General features: G+C 38.2%; 1 protein-coding gene across 3 annotated transcripts in view; it reads left to right on the forward strand.

Moving 5' to 3' along the window:
• fgf12a (fibroblast growth factor 12a) overlaps positions 1–19,273 on the forward strand; it is an 85,902-nt gene that overhangs the window by 15,648 nt on the left and 50,981 nt on the right. The window contains exons 1-3 of one of the 3 annotated variants that reach the window (XM_015361561.2): positions 7,687–8,749; positions 9,488–9,538; positions 12,482–12,592. In XM_015361561.2, the coding sequence (XP_015217047.1) occupies positions 8,551–8,749; positions 9,488–9,538; positions 12,482–12,592 (361 nt within the window). In that variant the 5' untranslated portion in view covers positions 7,687–8,550. Of the gene's footprint in view, positions 1–7,686; positions 8,750–9,487; positions 9,539–12,481; positions 12,593–19,273 lie in introns of those variants that run through there. The other 2 variants (XM_006637872.3, XM_015361564.2) reach the window with 2 other exon arrangements.

The raw sequence follows: 19,273 nt of genomic DNA on the forward strand, positions 1-19,273 counted from the left end.
CTGTTGCTAAAATCATCCATATTTATCAATTAAGATTTTTTTGGAAGAACATAAATCATACTGGATCTTTCCACAGGATGCTGTATTTCTGCTATTTACTGTTTTTTTTTATTTTAAGGGGCTGACAAATATAGAATTAAATAGGTTCTCAGGTTCATACTCAGGTTCCCCTGCCCACTAAATGACCCTTTGAAGCTTGGCGCCTGCTTGTAAAATTGGCCCTGGCGTGAGGGTGTTTGTGTCTGTGTGCCCTGCGATAGACTGGTGTACTGTATCCTACCTTGTGCCCGTTGCTTGCTGGGATAGGCTCTGGCTCCTCCATGACCCTGGATAAAGACGTTAGAAAATGGGTGAATGGATGAGATTACTTTTGTGTTTAGTCACCAGCTTATATGGAGGTTTCTAACCAACAACAATACTAATAACACCAAGTTCTTAGTGGAAATTACCTGTATAGAGGCCACTATTATATTTATATATTACATTTAAATTTAAGAACTATAGTAGAATATTTAGATATATGTACATGACGGTGTTTTCACTGTGTTGATAGTATTGTTTCCTATTTGCTGTTCATCCGTAGAGTAAGATATCTAGAACAAAAGAGATGTAATATGCGACTAGAAATATTTCTGTAGAAAGTAATTCATTAGACCCGGTCCTTACATAACAGAGGTTGTGTGGAAAACAGTCTGTAGACTTTGTGATGGGATGTAAAAACTTTATTCACCAAGTTGTCAAAGAGGCCAGAGGTTTGCTATGCTGGTCCTGAGGCCCACACACCTGCTGAGATTTGTTCCAGTCACCATCTAACTCACTGAACAACTGAACTATTTATTTACTTAACAGTTGGATCAAGCTGACCTAATTTACTGTTTTCAGCTCTAAAACATACTGGAGATTTCTTTTTAACCCCCGTGTTTCACAAGTAAGGTACAATTCCAAACTTCCAAGTAGAAAAGGAAACTGGCAAATGTTCCAATTAAGCTACTCTACAATTAGGCAGGTGCTATCTGCAGACTCAAGTTTGGGAATCCCTGAAATAGGATTGGAAAAGGAAAAGCTGAGTTGTGCAAAGGACAAAGACAAAGGATTGAAATCTAGAGCTTTCAAGAAAATGAAAATACCAAAAAAGATTAAAAATACAGGTACTTATGTGGGTATTGAATAATGGGTAGGTGTGATCTTTGCCTAGAAATGTAATTCACACTTTTATTAGCAATGCCCAGCTTCACATCCCAGCTAACTGAAGTGGAAGTGGACAGCAGATACTGTAGGAAGAACAGGCTCCTTCCCATCCATCCATTTTCTGACCTTTTCTTTCAATTCAGGGTCAAGCAAGAGCCAGAGCCTATCCCATAGGCAACAGGCACAAAACAGGGTACATTCTGGGCAGAATAGATACTTGCAAATGCAGTTAACCTATCAGTATGTTGTGAGACTGCAGGAGTCACTCAGAGCACCTGGAGGAAACCCAGGAGAACATAGGGGGAACATACAAGCTCCACACCGATAGCACCGTGGGTCTGGAATTGAATCCAGGGCTCCAGCACTGCGAGGCAGCAATGCCAACCACTGCACTATGGTAACGCCAGGTTCCTTCTCTCCCTCCGTCTAACTCTGGAAAATACATTTCCCTTGAGTACCACTGGGTGGCAGTAGATATCAAGGAATACAAGTGTAATTGTACAGGTTCTTCCCCGAGTAGTTGCCTTTTAGAAGTTCTTGTACTTACATTGTTTCCTGTATTTCTTCGTGAAAGATCTAGATTAAAAATATTATCTTGTTCTCCAGACTTTCCAGGTTGACAACCTTCTGATTAATTTAGTAAATTCTTCCTGGAGAGGCTTTTAGAACAAGATGTGAGAATGTATAAGCGTAGTGAATGAGCCCAATCCATAGAGAACATAAGTATCTTGGAGTCTCTTGGGCAATATTGGACAATCTGTAAAAGGCAGCCTTGAAGAAGTGCTTTTATTCATGGTATCATGCCGAACCATTCTCTAAACCTCAAATGACTTAATGTGCTGTGAATAGGGATGATATCTTTTCAAGATGGTATTTAATCAAGAGAATAGTAGATTACCTTTTTCAAAGATTTTTAATTCAGCTGCTGATACAGTATGTGCTTTGTAATTTTTGTGAAATCCTATGGGAATTTCCTTATCCGACTCTTCAGCTGTTTCCCTTTCTCTGGATTGCAAAGACTTAAATCTGTTTAAACAAGGTTAAAAAAAAAACTTGGAAACTACTGTCTGCAGAAAACTGAGGACACGATTGTGAAAGATCACATGATCTGTGATAGTGTCTATGCCATGATATGGAAGCAGAGAGACTTAAAGGAATTTTTCATTTTTAAAGTAGTCAAATATTTTAAAGAAACAGTACATATGCATACTATAGGTTTTCGCTAGATTTAATTTTCCCTGTAGCTTTGCAGTGGTTATTGTTGAGACCTCTGTGTAGAATTAAACTCTGTACAAATTTAAAGAAATGTCATATATTTCTGTACACGTACAGTATACTTTACATTATTTCACAGCCTGCAACCATTCTTAATTGAGTTAATGATCTCCAATTTTCTGTTCCATTTTGCCATTTTTAATTTTATGCATAAGAAACAGCTCAAAGTGGGTAGTGAGGTGGACGTGACCTGAAAGGTGATGGAAGCAGGGGAAGAGGGACAAAAACCTCGATTTCAAGTATGATGTAGAACCTAAAGCAGAGATGGATGCTGTTACAGTATATCCAGGGGGCTTAGGGCTGGAGGTTCTTGGAGAGTTCAAGACTATAGAGTAGCAAATTGAAGGGAGGCATGGATGAGCTGTACAGAAGTCAAATACAGCCGTCGGGAAGGAGAGCATGAGCAAAGATAAACAGCTGTTCCGCCTGCCTGAAAAGAGTATAAAAATTTAAGCTGAAGCAAAATGGGACTCTGAGAAGAGCGGAGACATGAAAAGTCTTTTCACGTCTGCTTCTACTTCTGCATTATTTGATTACATTGTTTAATGTTTGCTTCTCAGCTGTTGGTTCAGAGTAAATGGAAACATCCCCACTTTCCTGTAAATAGTTTAAATATCTCTCTATCCCAGCAGTGGAACAGTAGAGCTGTACACATGAAAACAATACATACAGTAGTTAAACTGTGATAGTGATTGTAAGGTGTTGTGAAAGGCTTGAGTGCAAAGAGCTAAGCAGATGGGAAAATACTGTATATTCCGTGCCATGTGTTAAAGCTGAAATAACATGAAGCACAGTTTTAAGTGCAGACTGGTCGTTACTCATGTCCTGAGCTTTGACGTCTTTGCACTTAAACACTTGATTTTCTTGGCTCTATCTTATCCTCACTTTCCCCAAGGAGATTCTCTGAAAGCGAGAAATTTTGCATGAGGATGCACCAACTGCTGCAACGCTGTTCATTTTCACTCAGTGTCCAGTAGGTTTTCCTGGATATAGGCATGGACATAGGCAACACACATTTTTTTTTAATGGGAACCTTCACGTCTTTCGTAAAATGCTGCTGTTGGACTCCCTCTGCCTGGTGCTGGCAAGAAGCTCTCTCATGACCTCAAGCAAAGTCAGTGGGGAGCTGGTTAAAAGAAGAAAATAAAAGGAGGCACTGCTGAATCATGACTTTGGTACACAAACAGAGCTTATATCAAATCAGGAAGCAGGTGTTAGAAAGTAGCTTCTAGACTGAACCTGTATTATTGGTACCTTTCTTTCCATCCTTACCATTCCATAGTAACACTATGTGAGGATGGTATGACGACAAGGAGGATAATGCCTTGTGTTTCCTACAGGATTTAAAGAAAAAAAAAACTGAACAATGGTTCTGTTCCAATTGAACCATGATTTTACAGTATACATGTTTAAACCTTTATTTTTCAATTAGTCTTGTACTTTGTGTTACTGTGACCTGTGAGACTATCCAAGTCTGCATGCTTTCCACAGAAGGTCAACCATTTCCCTGAATTCCACTTTGAAACGGTTGGGATCCTTGTTCATTTAAATGGTAGCATATGCAGTATACAGTATGTGCATCTTGGTAACCTCTCTGCAGTGCTTTTACTCTACGTACAGAGGTAATGTAATCTACAGACAATCTTCGTTATTTTTACAAGAATAGTGTAAAACACTTTTTCTGGCAGTTAAAGGTTCTGTATATCATCCTTTCTAGTTACAGAAATCCAACAGGAATTGCTTTATCTGTCTGTTTTTTTTTTCTCCACTGTCTTGGTACGAGTACCTGTTCCTTTTCCAGGATTAGGCAAAATGCTTCTGTCAGGTTGTTGACTAATAATGTTCCCTCAGAATCTGATTACTTTACAGATGTTGTAATTTCATTATGCTCTATAGTTTTCTAGTTTTTGTGTGGTTAACCATTGTGCTTCAACCAAGCTGGATTTAGGGAAGGATGTTTTTGTTGTGATCAGACATTCACCATACAAAAGCTGATAGAGAGAAGAAAAAGAGCAAAAAGTATTTAAGTGCAATACCAGAAATCAGGGTGTGATGACTACTATCGCAGGACCTCTGTATTCTAGATATACTATACTGTTAGACAAAGTTATAACTGTAACTATATACTGTAGTTAACTGTACACTGTGATTGGAAACAACTGTGGTCTGAACATTGATGAATGACATCTTAAACTTGAACTTTAACTTAAGGAGTCTGTCTTCACTGATCATGAAACTTTCATCTCAGACACACAAGAAACTAGTGACACTGTCATTTGCAGCAGTGTCTACACAAAGTTAACTCAAAATCAGTAATAAGAACACCATGTTGAAATGGCAGTCAAACCTGTGAACACTTTTTCTGACCTTGACATTACCACCAATAACTCCTCTGTTGGCCGTGGTCCAGATAAGGTTAATGTTGTCCAACATCTGGAAAAATGGCAATGACAAACATGACAACATTAAGATTCTACAGTAGTTTTGCACTCTTGACTGCACTGTCTGAAGATGAAAGCTGGAAGATGTCCAAAGCCTGCATTAAGAAGATCCAATTCATGCTACAATCTAAGCTGTCTACTCAACAAACACTGTCAAATGTATGCTAAATGATGAAATATGAGCCACTAGATAATGTCATTAGGAAGATAAGGCGTAAATGTTTGGGATACCTACATATAATGGAGAATATGTCAATTGCTAAAGAAATACTATATAACAATGTTACCCACCTGAAGAAAGTGTTAGAGCACTCTCAGCCATGTGATGGACAGAGGACATCAAAGCTGACCTTGGCTCAGAGCAGACGAATATGAGATAAATTGTCTGGTGTGCCTTGTTAAAAACATTTAACCCAAGAACCCATGAAATCACTAAATATGATTTTAATATATAAACGATGTGTTTGTCATACAGTACAGTATGTGTGAAGCAAGTTAATGTGTCTTTATCAGCTGCCCTGGTGAAAGTCACTGCAAGCTGGCACTTTGAGATGACACAGTGAAAAAGATCTATAAATCTATAAATAAAATAAAATAAAATAAATAAAATAAAATATAGATCTATAAATAAAAGCTTGTATTATATAAGCATGGAGGATTTCTGAAAATTGGTTTAAGAAGTCTTGAATTGGTTATTGGTATCATATTGCTCAAAACCTAATCAAAGAAAAACTATTCATTATTAATAAAAGCAGGAATAAATCTTTAACTAAAAGCACTTACAGTATCTCTATATCAGACATGTAAGTCTGTGCAGCTGTCCATGATGAGGCCCGTCACATCATTATCTCAGCCTCTCTCTGTTTCTGTTAAAGAGCTTGTGGCAATGATCAAATGCTGTCCTTTAAAATATACATTGCAGATAGGTCTGTAGACTATTCCATGACATCTCAATGAAGAATGCACATTTTCACGATATACGCTGGAAGTTTCTCAGATAGCACACAGTGCCTAAAGTCTCCTCTAATTCAACTAGTCATCTGGTGCTACAGTTTATTCCTTGTTGTTTCTGCTGAAACAGTGTTTTCAGTGGCAGCAGTAAGGTTGTGATACAAGTCTGCACCTGACCTCCAACAACGGAGAAAACATACAGTGGCTAAATGTTTACCCTTTTTTTGTGTGTATGGACTAATGTTTGTATGATCATTCACTTACATACTGTATGACTGCATTACAGTCTACATTATCTTTTCAATCATAGTAAATGTGTGAAAATGTATTTATTGGCCAATTACACATTAGTTATCATATTTACAATAATTTAAGACATGCTAAATCAGGATAGAAATCAGAAATACTTAAACCTTTGAAATTCAATACTGTATATTTTAAAAAAAACATTTTCCTTCTTTCTGTCAAGTTTATCAAAGCATATAATCAGATTCTGACGTACCCTCTTAAACATGGTCGGAATAAGTGTGGTGCTTTTAAACCCTCACCAGCATGTTTTCAGCTTCAGTCTTTCAGTTTTTCTTCCCAGAGGTAGGATTTAGATGAATTCAGATCCATGAATCCATGCTACACTCAGATCTATCCACAGTATCAAGAAACCTATTTGAACCTGTCTGAAGGAGCACAGGAGTCAAGTGGTTTCTGTAAAGATGCTGTAGATGCCTAACCAATTTTAGGCTCTATTTCAATGTTTTATTGAGGTCAGAGTGGTCAATATAATTCACACTTTGATAATTTTACCAGCACTCCTTTCACTTTCCTGAGACAGATGCTCATATTGTATGGTCTCATCCTAATAACAGTTGTTGAGTTGCGTGCAGTGACTACAACTTTCAATAATTCAGTACCCTTTTCCAGCTTCAGTAAAGCTGTGCTTCAAACCCCATTACTGGATGTGCAGTAACAACACTTTGATTCCTCATACTGGTCAGATCAATTAAATAATTACCCGAGCCTTCACCCTTTTCCTGGAGGTTAAATCAAGTTGTGTTGCTTTTTGGACGTCTTCCAGTTAACAGGTCTGAAAAATATGGTTCCTATGTCGCCTTATATTACAGTACAGTATATCGAAGACGGTAGCTGCCCTAAACGAGCGCAACTCGTAAAATGAAGTTGTTACAATGAGAAATGTATTCACATCTCGTTATTATAATATTAACAACGATACAATATTTTAAACGGTTTTTGACATTGACGCATTGTAAAAAGAGATGTCCTTTTGTTGCCTCTCCTATTTCGTGACAGGGAGTCAAGGCAGACTCATTCCGTGTGGTTGATTTTTACTGGGGGACAGATGTGTTCTGCAGATCCTAGACACTCTCTCTGTACCCCTCCCTCTCCGCTCGCTCACTCTCCCTCTCTCTCTTTCCCTCTGCCTCTGAGAATTCCTCATCCGAACCTCAATCACGTAGGATTGCGTAGAGATAGAAAGAGCTGCAAACCATTCACTTACTGAACACCAGGGACAAATACCGTCTTGTACTGTGAGGCTTGCGGACTATTTTGGAATTAATGTTTTCTGAAAAAAATATATATATATAGGTGCACAAATAAAACCAGGACACGGCGATAATACGATACTGTTGTGAAATGTTCAAGGCAGCAATGTAAATCAGTTTAACCGAAGAATAATTACAGAGCATGATGTTACTGTACTCCCCACGTCTCTTTTTCATCTTTTTGAAAGTGCTCAGCGGAACAGGTTGGGGACTGCTTGCACGCTGACACAGATGTCTGGCTTCTTGGATAAAACAATGCAGACCGGGTACGCTGAACTGCGAAGCGATTGAAGCGGCAGGCTTTTTATTCCTATCTTGCAATTGCGTCTTCTTGTGTTCTGGAGAACTTAGAAAGTTATGGGACGATCAAGTCGCCGACACGAATACCCATAGACTTGCTGTCTTAAAGATAGGTCCGGCAAACACAGGGAAAAGTTCCCGGGGTCGTGTCTGATTTGTACGAGCTAGATATTTTGGATATTTTGGTCACAGAAACAGCGTCATGTGGACCTCTGGAGGAAGCTTCGATTTGTGAAAACGGACAGCTCGAATTACCTGAAACATACCAGGTGCTTGAGGCACTTAATTATCCGAGCAGCTGTACTATGAATCAGGGCAGTCATACTGTTAATTACATGTTATATAATCATACATACTGTAAGTTATAATATCAGTAATACAATTTGATGTTATCTGTCGTGACATAACATTTATATAACCTAGTTTTCTTAAAATATTTGAACGTGAAACATGAGGGCACAGTGAAAATCGTAAGTAGCTGAATTAATTTAATCAAATATATCCTCAGCTTGTGACCGAAAGGACTTTCCCAATTATCTGAGATACTCTACCTGCCGATAGATCGAGAAATCGCTTCAGAAGGGAAGCCGTTCAAACCTTCGTTATTCACAAGGCTCAATGGATGTACTATCAGATCTTAATGACCTGTGGTTATACCCAAAGAGTGTTACATGCTCCAGAGCTGGTTTTCTTCCTGTTCTGAGCCCCGTGTTTTGGGATAATAACAATTAAAAACTACCGTGTTTTACGTGCCCATTACACCATTTTAATTTATCGTGTCAATTTGGTTGCTACACTTAATCTCTGCTTAGAAACTCTTTAAGCCTGCCGGGGAGATGGCAGCGGCAATCGCCAGCTCACTGATCCGACAAAAGCGGCAGGCTAGGGAGTCCAACAGCGACCGCGTTTCCACTTCCAAGCGGCGCACCAGCCCGAGCAAAGACGGGCGGTCCCTGTGCGAAAGGCATGTGTTAGGGGTTTTCAGCAAAGTCCGGTTCTGCAGCGGCAAGAAAAGACCAGTTCGGCGGAGACCAGGTCAGTCGAATAGTCGGGCACATTATTTAAGGTTCTCAATAATTACACCTGCCACTGATCGCCTGCTGTTGACCAAATTTAGCTCAGGACAGCGTCTAAATCAGTCGAAGGAGAAACAATTACAAACGGACTAAGAATGCCATCTTAAAGACACACCTGTTCCATCAGTCATTTGTTGTTCTTTGTTAATAGCAAAAAAAAAGTTTGTCTTGAAATATATGTGCAATAAATACTGTTTATTTAGATTTAACAATAACTGTGTACAGTACGTACTGAAAATATGCGCTGGTGGAGAGATCAATGATGGAATCGATAGTTTTGTGATCTTAGTTTTGACATTCATGTTTCAGGGTATTTTTCTGACGTGTTTTAATATACAGGTACTACTGCAATGCACCAAGCATATTTCTGATAAAATAAGTAAACGTTCAAGTACATTTTTATCAGTTAAAGATACTGCAGGAACCTGGAGTTACAGTACTTCAGTAACGTTGTGGGTGGTTCTGAAAGTCTCTTCGTCAGAACAGCAAAACGTGAGACTATGCCTTTAGCTTGCACATACAGTATTGTACTTTCAATATTCGAAAAAGAGATCATTTTTAATATCATAGGCTCGACACCGTACAGTAAATCCTCCATGGCAGTCACGGAAAGCCACTATACTGTATTTTGTGAATAAACTGCCAGTCTTGCTCTGGACTGTCTGATATTTTGGCTTTTTTTTCTTCTCCCCATAAGATGCCTCCTCTACTCTTCAAGTACAAGTTGCACATAAGGGGCGCAGGCTAGGTCAGTAGCTCAGTATCAATACATGCACTGTGTTTTCCAGTCACTTCATCTTGTGTTCACCTCAGTCCGTCTATGGAAATTTTACTAGCTGTTTATTTTGATGGCCACCTCACTTCACGGGGATGTTCCTAGATAGCTATTTAGAAATTCCAAATGCTTTTTGTATCATGCAACATTAAACATAATAAACCATTACAGTATACTGTAGTGCAGAGTGTTTGAATGTTTCAAGTTCTTGTTTAATGTACTGTACCTTGAGTCATAGTTTTTCATACATCCATTCCACAACTCCATCATCATTGTTCATTATTATGATAAAATCTTAAAAATAGTATATTTTTTAAAGATGTGTTTAGTAATGTGAAACATGTTCTTGGAGAGTAAATTTGTATGTATTACGATTTCTTCAGTTTATAGAAGTTTTTTATAACTTGTAAATGTATTGCAGTGAGACATCAATTAGCCTATTAAATATTCAGTATAATGTATATAATCAACACATAAAGAGCTCAAACCTATGCTAAGAGTGTTGGTGACAAATTATGCATTAATTCCAGAATGATTGCTGTAATATTATGAAGATGCAAAACAATTCACAATTCATAAGTTGTAAGTTTAGTATATTGGGTTTTATAACTCATTTTGTGTCACCAGGCATATGTGATTTTATATTGTATTTCAAAGGCATTAAGTTGCTTTTTTTTTCGAAATACAGTATGCCTTCTTACACATTTTGATTGTTCTGGGCATGATAAAATAGTTTGTATTCATTAGAAATGAACACACGTAAGGGAATCAAGAAGAGAACAGTTTTCCAGTAAGTAGGCTAGAATTTCATGCAAACCTTTTTTAGTTGCATGAGGACCCAAATTAACTTAAATGAGTCTTAGGTTTGCATCGTGAATAATGCTTATTGTGTATATTGCATTGGTTAGAATTTGAATAGTGTTGGTTTCTGTGATTATAGTATTAGTTTGAATTCATACAATGTTATTATACTGTACTAACATATACTGTACATACAGTACATCTACAGTTAATATAATGTAATACACAAGAAATGCCAGCAGACATATCACCCTGCAACTCACAACTGGCAACCCATTGAAGCTAAGCAGGTGTGAGCCTGGTCAGTACCTGGATGAGAGACATCCTAAGAAAAAACTAAGGTTGCTGCTGGAAGAGGTGTTAGTGGGGTGCTCACCCTGCGGTCCATGTGGGTCCTAATGCCCCAGTAGAGTGACAGGGACACTATACTGTAAACAGGCGCCGTCCTTCGGATGAAATGTAAAACTGAGGTCCTGACCCTCTGTTGGCATTTTTAATGTACTGTATCATTAAAAATCCCAGGGCGTTTCTCGAAAAAAGTAGGGGTGTAACCCCGGTGTCCTGGCCAGATTTCCCATTGGCCCTTACCAATCATGGCCTCCAAATAATCCCCATCTATGAATTGGCTTCATTCTCCCCACTCTGCTCTCCTCCCCACTAATAGCTGAATGTTCTGGTGCACTATGGCTGCCGTCACATCATCCAGGTGGATGCTGCACATTGGTGGTGGTGGAGGGGAGTTCCCATTACCTGTAAAGCGCTTTGAGTGGAGTGTCCAGAAAAGCGCTATATAAGTATAAGCAATTATTATTATTCACTAACAGATTAATGTTGACACTTGCAGTCAATATTTATGGACTTTTATCAAATACTGTATACCTCTTTTCCATAAAGAGAAACCATTACATCTTTTTGAATCAAAGAGTTAAATCTACATAAAGTTAGTCTGGTATGGCACCTCATACTGTACAAAACCACACAGATTTTGAAGACATCAGTTTCTTTTCTTATATCACTACACCTATTTTCATTTTTGAAATTGCAGTTTACTTTTACAATACTGCTGTTTTGTAGTATAATATAAGATAATGTATTTTCACAATTGCTGGTGATCATCGGAGCTACAATTTGCTAATCTCTAATAATTATAAATATATTACAACATGTATGATTGCCTAGTTTCTAAAAATGTTACAAACTATTTTGCAAACTTTAAAATGTGCAAGAATAAAGAAGAGAGAATGGGAAAGGAGGACTATACAGTATGTCAGAAATAGTTTGGTTTCTAAAACTATTTAAATATAATCTGTAAAGTGCTGAATCTTTATACAGTACTGCATATGTTGATTTGCTATGTATAGTCTGTAAATCAAATAATTCCTCTAAACAGAAATGCAGAATTGGAGTGATGGTTGTAATCCTCAGTAGTGAAAAGCTGATTTTCTTTTGCACAAATTTATACTGATCTCAAAATACAGTACAATCAACAACTGTTATCAGTGAATCTGTTAGAAAAAAAAATGCTTAAGTTTGTCCACTTGGGTAGAAATATGGAGAGGGCAAATTGAGTTGACACACTGTCCTGGTGAAACTCCCTCATGAGGTGACTTTAGGTTTCTTAAATTTTATAGTTTATCTTGCAGGTTCTTAATTTGTCACCCCACCGTTTGTCAGCCCACAGTACAGTAAATGCAGTAACTTGACAGCAGCAGAGTTTTACACAAAATGCACGCTTTTCCATCTGTGGTGTTTGTTTGTATGTCTAAAACCTGACATGTCCTGCGTCTTGTCTCTTATTGCTTTTGGTTCTGATGAGTATATTCCAAGTTTCACATTTTCCTACAGTGAAGAAATACTTATGGGAAAAAAAAAGGTCTCGGTTTCCCTGTAATGTTGCACGTGAGTCATGTACTGTAGGTCACCAATAAATTCAGTTCCGATTGATTTCAGTGAAAAGGTTACCTGACTTAAGACAAAACTCCCTTCAAAAAGGATTCAGGAGGATAAAATTTACCAAAGATTCCTACTTTAGGATCCTACAGAGTTTGTAATGGAACACCTATGCCAGTGTGGTGACATGTCTCCTGTTATTTCTCTTTTCTGTGTGTTTTCCAGAACCCCAGCTGAAAGGGATTGTCACCCGGCTGTTCAGTCAGCAGGGTTTTTTTCTGCAGATGCACCCTGATGGCACCATTGATGGGACTAAAGATGAGAACAGCGACTACAGTATGTTATTTATTTTCTCTTCAAAAATACAGAACTGTCGACAGCTGGAGGTGGTGGCGTTTGTTACAAGAATGAAACATGTTTTTTTTTTGTCTTGGTGTATTGTAGCTACTGTATACTGTAGGAGCAACTGTGAGAAACGTCTTCAGAGAGAACTAATTGCACGTTGATCCCACTGTCAGTATTAAGAGATCTGCTTTAATTAAAATAGCATTCTGTGTTAAAACAAGTCAAGCATGGCATGAGTCAAGACGTATCCCCTTGTGTTCTTTAATTGCTGTGATTACACTAATATTTTCTGGGTTTGAAAAAAATTACAAATCATCCTGGCCATATACTGTACAGTATATAAAGTAATGTGTAATGTTTTGCTTGCTATTGTGTAGATTCCCTAAACTTGGCAAACAGCGCACATCTTGTCACAGTACTTTGTAAGCAGGGGAATAGGGAAATCTTCAATTGAATGCTAGGACATTTTGAAACAGCATTTTAAGATAATTTTGGGCATTATTTTAAAAAATAGGAAATGAGAAGAACATCAGAAGAAAAAATGTGTTCTGTTGTTACAGTAAATACTGTATGTCTACTTTCTCTCGACATTGCTATAATGTGGGCTCTGAGAGGAAGAAAAAATACACAGTTAATGTGTTGGAAGTGTTATGAATAACTTTTTCAAGGGGGGGTTAATTAATTAGGGGAATGGGACCTGTCAGATCAGAGTCAGATCACAGTATGTGTCAAACACTACAGAAGAAATGTAAAATGAATACAAAAAATATATTATGGAACCTACCCCCTGTTTTATTCCTATACAGTAGCAATCCACAGAAACCACAAAGCTACAGTATGTGTCTAAGAATACACCATTAAAACTTCCTGTGGAGCACCTGCAGTTGTTTAGTGGTAAATAGTCGGGATTGTTGTGCAAGATTAATGGTCTATTCACAATGATGGATGGCACCCATTTGCTTTCATTATCACTAAAAAAACATTCTGTTTTCAAGATAATTCACATTACAGGATATGTAGTAATTAGGCATCTTAAATATTGCACCTAACTTTGTGGATAGTGTTAAATCCTCTAATATGTCGAGAAGAAAAGGGTTTATAGAGGATGAATGAAGTAATACTTTCTCTTTTTGGAGCACAGAAAAAGCTTGAAGCAGTTTTGCTGGATTCTATTTAATCAAAAGCAAACTTCATCAAAATAGAAAATTGTTTTTTTGTTGTTGTGGCACATCTACATTGCCTTGACCTGACATAATACATGACCACTTCTACTTTCAGTCAACTTGTATGGTTTTTCATTTTTAAGAAATTAACAAGATTGGGTGTACTGCACATGGCTTGAATTCCTTCTGTTGGGTTTCACATAATCATTTCATTGCTTTCCTCCAGAGGGGTTAAGTGTTCAATAAAAAAACATTGTAATAATGACTTTTTGTAGTTTAATGATAAAGCAGATTAGCACTAACCTAACTGAATGGTGTAAGGTTTATACAGTATGATCACCTCTTATTATTGCCACAGATTCATAAAAATATTAAATATGCAGAATCGTACACAATATTTTGGGTGTGTGAGATCTGTTAAAAAATTGTAAACAACAGCTAGAATGTGAGAAGCTAAATCCTAAAGCTTAGCTGTGGAGAAACTATGGAGAAAGGAAAAAGATAAAACAAATCACAATTAGACCAAATCCAAACTGGATAATATGGAGGAACACTCAGATACAGTACCTAGGTTTCTTAACTTAGCAAATATAACTAAAAATATCTTTATCCATATGTGTATGGATTTGTACCAGATTAATTAATCTTCCCTGGGAATAGATTAGAGATAGTTATGCCATTGCTGTCTTTGAACTTCAAATCTGTATTAAAGTATGCAAATCTGAAAGTCAGGTTTAATGTAGAAACTTGATTACTAACAAATAGGTGGTTGCTGTTGATCTTGTAGGAATTATTGTAATCATTTTTGGTTTTGCAAGGATTAGAACACTGAAGAGGCTTAATGTTTAATGAACCGTGTTTTTACATTTATTTTTCAATTTAAAATATTTTTCTATATTTAAAATGTCTTTGTTGTCATTATTATTTTTTTCTTAAGCTACCTGATGAGCTCAGGTTAACCTGCTTCAAGAATAACTGAATCGAGCGGGAGACTCACCATGTTCATGATCATCTAGGACAGTGGTTCTCAGTTCTTGGCCTTCAGCACCTCCATGTCTGCTGGTGTTTGTTTCAACTTGGCCATTAATCACCAGAGCCAATTGCTGCCAGTGTGTCAGGATTCTAATCCCTCCCCCTTAAGGATTTTGCATTTTACCTGATCTCCTGCACCTGCCTCCTGTTCCGGTCTTCCCTTTAAAAGCCAGACGCTTCCACTGTTCCGGGCTCAGTATTTGAGGAAGGACGCAACAAGGCTTGCCTATTTTCCGGGTTGTCCGAAGGCAAGCCTTTTCCATGACGTCCTGACCATCTGCGTCCGGGGCTTGGAGTGACTGGCCCCGTTACCCTTTTTTATTCCCCGACCCTTTGCCCGATCCCATCTGGCTTTTAACTTCGTTTGTCTTTGTCTTGGATTGATAACCCGGCTTTGGACATTTGCCTCCCTACGGATTTCCCTACGAGCACCCTTTGGACTTGTTTGCCTGGACCAAACCCCCCAAGCACCTTGGTCACGCCCCCCCTGTTTGTCTACCAGCCCAGTTCCTCGTCACCTCCCCCTGTCTGTTCACTCCCTTCTGGATTGTGCTGTCTGCATAGGGTCCTGAAAGACGCTACATGACACAGTGATATTGATCTACTTGCTTGTTTAGGCTTCTTTTCTGCAACCAGGCCTTGGTTTCAAAAATACCTGAGAACAGTGGTTCTCTGCCCTGTTTCTGGGTAGCCAGAACCAGTGTCTTCTGGTTAATTTATTTCAGTTTTCTGTTTGAGGCCCTTTTTTGAAAATTTGCTTACAGCTCTTACACTTGCTGAGTGAGATTTGGAATTGTTATCAGCCCTTGCTAATGCGTGACTTTCAGGGCTTGCCTCATTCAGGTGTGAAAACTGAAATATAACTGATTGGACTTAAGCAGAAGTAAAAATAGTTACTGATACATAGTTACTGGGAGTGTCTGATACACTGTCATTCCTACCCATGTTCATCAGTTCATCATCTTTTAAGAACATTTTAGTCAATAAGTAAGGAAGCATGTTATTGACTGTTGAGGAGAGACTGCATAGAATTTTGTGTGCTGAAGATTTTGGAGATGCACTTTAACTAAGGTATTTAACCACTGATTTAAGATTATATAGAAGCAAGTGAGGGAACGCTGAATGAAAGACGTAACAATAGTTTGAGAAGACACATACAGTAATTCTGTATTTGACCAGCCAAGACCACTCTGCAAAAATCAAGTGTTTGTTTCCTTTAGTCTATTTATGTTTTTTTTATCTCTTGGTAATCAATGGTGGGAGGAAGATTAAAACCGGTGTTTTTCTTTTGTTTGGTAGCCGAAGGCCAGTTTTTATCAGGAGAAAATGCGCATCACCCTCCCACACTCTTGCTGCTTGCATCATCTTCTATATTTGTGTATCTCTTCAGACTATTTCATGTGTGTTTCATTCTTTGTGATTTTAACTCTGTTACTTCCAAGAGGGCTTAAGTCAGGTTGAAAATGTGATGCCAACATGAATGTTTTACAACAAAGGCAGCGGTAATATGATATTTCTTATAATACACTTTGATTCAAATAGGTGTGACTTCTGTGTGACGTTTGCATGGCTTCCCTGTGCTCTGTTGGCTTTTCTAGGTTCTTTGGTTTCCTTCTACCTTCCAAAGGCTGGCTCTAGATTAATAGGTTCGTAGTCAGGCAGGCAGATTAATACAGTATGTACTAGATGTACTAATCTAGATTGCCCCTGTGTGTGTGCAGTATGTCCTATGGTAGACTGATGTCCAATGTCGCCACCTGGGTCGTAGATCTACTGGACAGTTTGAAACAGGACAGACTGTACATTTGCTAAAGCAAATTAACATGTCAGCTAAGCAGAATGACACTGTTGCTTCTGTTTCTTTTTGTCAACCAGAGATTCCAGTGATACAGTGGTCCGAACCGCTGATCCTTACTACTAACTTCTTGGACAGTATCTGTGCAAATCAGGAGGATGTATGAATGTAAAGAGGGTGACCACCAAATCTGCATTTATTACCATTCCATTTAGCATTAAAGTATGTGCAGTGTGTTTGTACTAGAACTGTGAAATGCATTATTTGTTGTTGAGTACTATGTGCAGAAGTGTTACCGGTTAGAAACTAAACTTTAATGCAGTCTGGGTTGACAGCCAGAAAACGATTAAAAAAAAAAGAAACATGGTTACCAAGATGTGACCCGCAGAATGTAGTTCATACCATCAGAACAATTAAATTTCCTGGCAGGAGTTGTGCGGGTTTGCTGATGTTCATTTAATTAAACTGTTTCTTCCTTGCAGTTCCAGATATAAGAGCTCAGAGATGGTGGAAGCATAGCGGTTCTGCATTAGAGATTAATAATTTGATGCAGTGCAGGAGATAACTGCCAAAGGATTGAAGTTATATAAATCACATACATTTTCTTTAGTAAATGCTTTGCCAGTCGTACAATATAGAAATCTGCATGTGTAAACAGGAAGAGGATTCTGACCTGCCAGGATTTAACAGACATGTCATGAGTCTCTGTTTTGGTTTGGGGTCTGATTCCCTGTTTAAATTCCTAATCCTGGCTCTCCAATGATGCCAAGATTCTTTCAGTACTCAGCAGGGAAGTGATAGAACCAGCCAGTTAACTAGATCTTCAGGTCAGCTTCATCATCTACAGTATCTTTTTTATAAACTTTATACAATTTTATAGAGTTTACCAAAGAAAGGTCAGTGTTCTTCTTCTGACAAATGGCATAATTCTGGTTAGATTTCCATGACCCTCAGTACTTTGAGTTATGTAAATCTTTTACGTAAGAATGATAATGACAAATATAATGTAGTATAAACAAAGAAATTCAAAATTCCCAGAATTCTCAAGGTCTGTTAATGATAGTAGCATAATTCACTGTGGTAATTTATTTTAAATTCTTTTGAACTACTTTTTCACATACTGTAGCTTAATTATCCATTGGACTTAAAAGTCCATTGATGCTGGCTGACTTCAAATGTGTACACTATTATGGCATAGAGTACTGACAAAACTTCATTTCTATCCAGAGATACTGAAGAGAGGCCCTACTGTTGAATGATTATTCTCTAAAGTGAAATGACAGGAGCTTGCTAATAGAGTTGGGTTTTGTGCTGGACTTCCAAATCAGTCACCCAGTGGTGGTCATATGATATTGGATGCCTTAATGCAAGTGACATCCCATTGGATGAAGCTACAGTAGGAATGGGATCTCATGCCACCAGGTTAGCACACATTTACGTGATTTGTCAAGCAGTGGCTATGTGATGCAAGCAGATATGCTGCAGCAGTCAGTGTGCCAGATGTTGCTGATTTATCAGTGCTTTGCAGATGTTCTCTTCTTGGGTTGTCACACAGCCGCTCTAGAGGGTAATCATGGTTACCTCAATCCCATTGGCTTTTCTATCACAGAGCAAACACATTCTTACATGATAAATCAAAGTCTTGTGCTCACAACGTGCAGGCTAGTTTGCTCTCTGTGCCTGGATTGATGTTTTTGGTGAGTGGACTCCCCAGAAGCTAATTTACTTAACGTTGCTGACAACAAAGAAAAACTTGTTACAAAAAAAACTAGCTGGCAGAAGTTTTATTGATTTTGTTTTAGGTATGAATTGAATTATTACAGCAGACAAGCTCACGTTGTCACATTCATTTATTTCCAAAGTTTTCACCTGACAAAAGTCACTGCTTATCAGCTACTGTGAAAGGAGGTTGTGTGGTGAATGTTTCCATTATATTTGCCATATCCATTTTCATTTAATTCTTTCTTCGAATGCATACATCATACAGATAAAAAGGAAATAAATGTATTTGTCTCAGAAATACGTAATGGTACATAAGCTTCACGTAATATTAAAAGAACAGAATAAAGAGAGAAAGAACTCAGATTTAGCATCTAAAAAAGGGGTTTTACAGCAGAAGCTTCTGCTAATGGACACAAACAATAGTAAATACAGTTATTCTGCCAAAACTGATAATGAGACAAGAGCACACCTTGTTTGGTTGTGGATGTCAGGATATTGAGGTGGACACATCCTTGAGGTATGAGGAGGACATCTGGCCCACTTGAACTATATCTGAAACAACATGGCTATTATCCGTAGAGTCCTGGCTAAATTTCACCTTGGGCTTGTGCACATTGGCCCCCCGATATTCCCCCATTTTTCCACTGGTTTCTACTGGTGAAACGATTTCTCACTTCTCCACCTGAGTGGGGCCACTCAAGGTGGAGAAAATGGACATACAGTACTAGTAGGCAAATTGGCTTCTGAGAAAACTGGTTCTGTCCTGCAGTAGACTGGTGTCCCTTCCAGGGTGTATCCCGCCTAGTGCCCATCACTTGTCAAGATAGGCTTTGGCTCCCTTGCTACCTAGTATACGATGAAGCAGTTAGAAAATGGATGGATGGATATATAGTATTTGCATTAAATACTTTGGGTTTTTGGCCAGAATACGTTCATGTGCCAGATGGTCCTATGCAGTTC

Source organism: Lepisosteus oculatus, chromosome 13 (genome assembly GCF_040954835.1).
Source record: "Lepisosteus oculatus isolate fLepOcu1 chromosome 13, fLepOcu1.hap2, whole genome shotgun sequence".
In the NCBI taxonomy this organism is placed as follows: domain Eukaryota; kingdom Metazoa; phylum Chordata; class Actinopteri; order Semionotiformes; family Lepisosteidae; genus Lepisosteus; species Lepisosteus oculatus.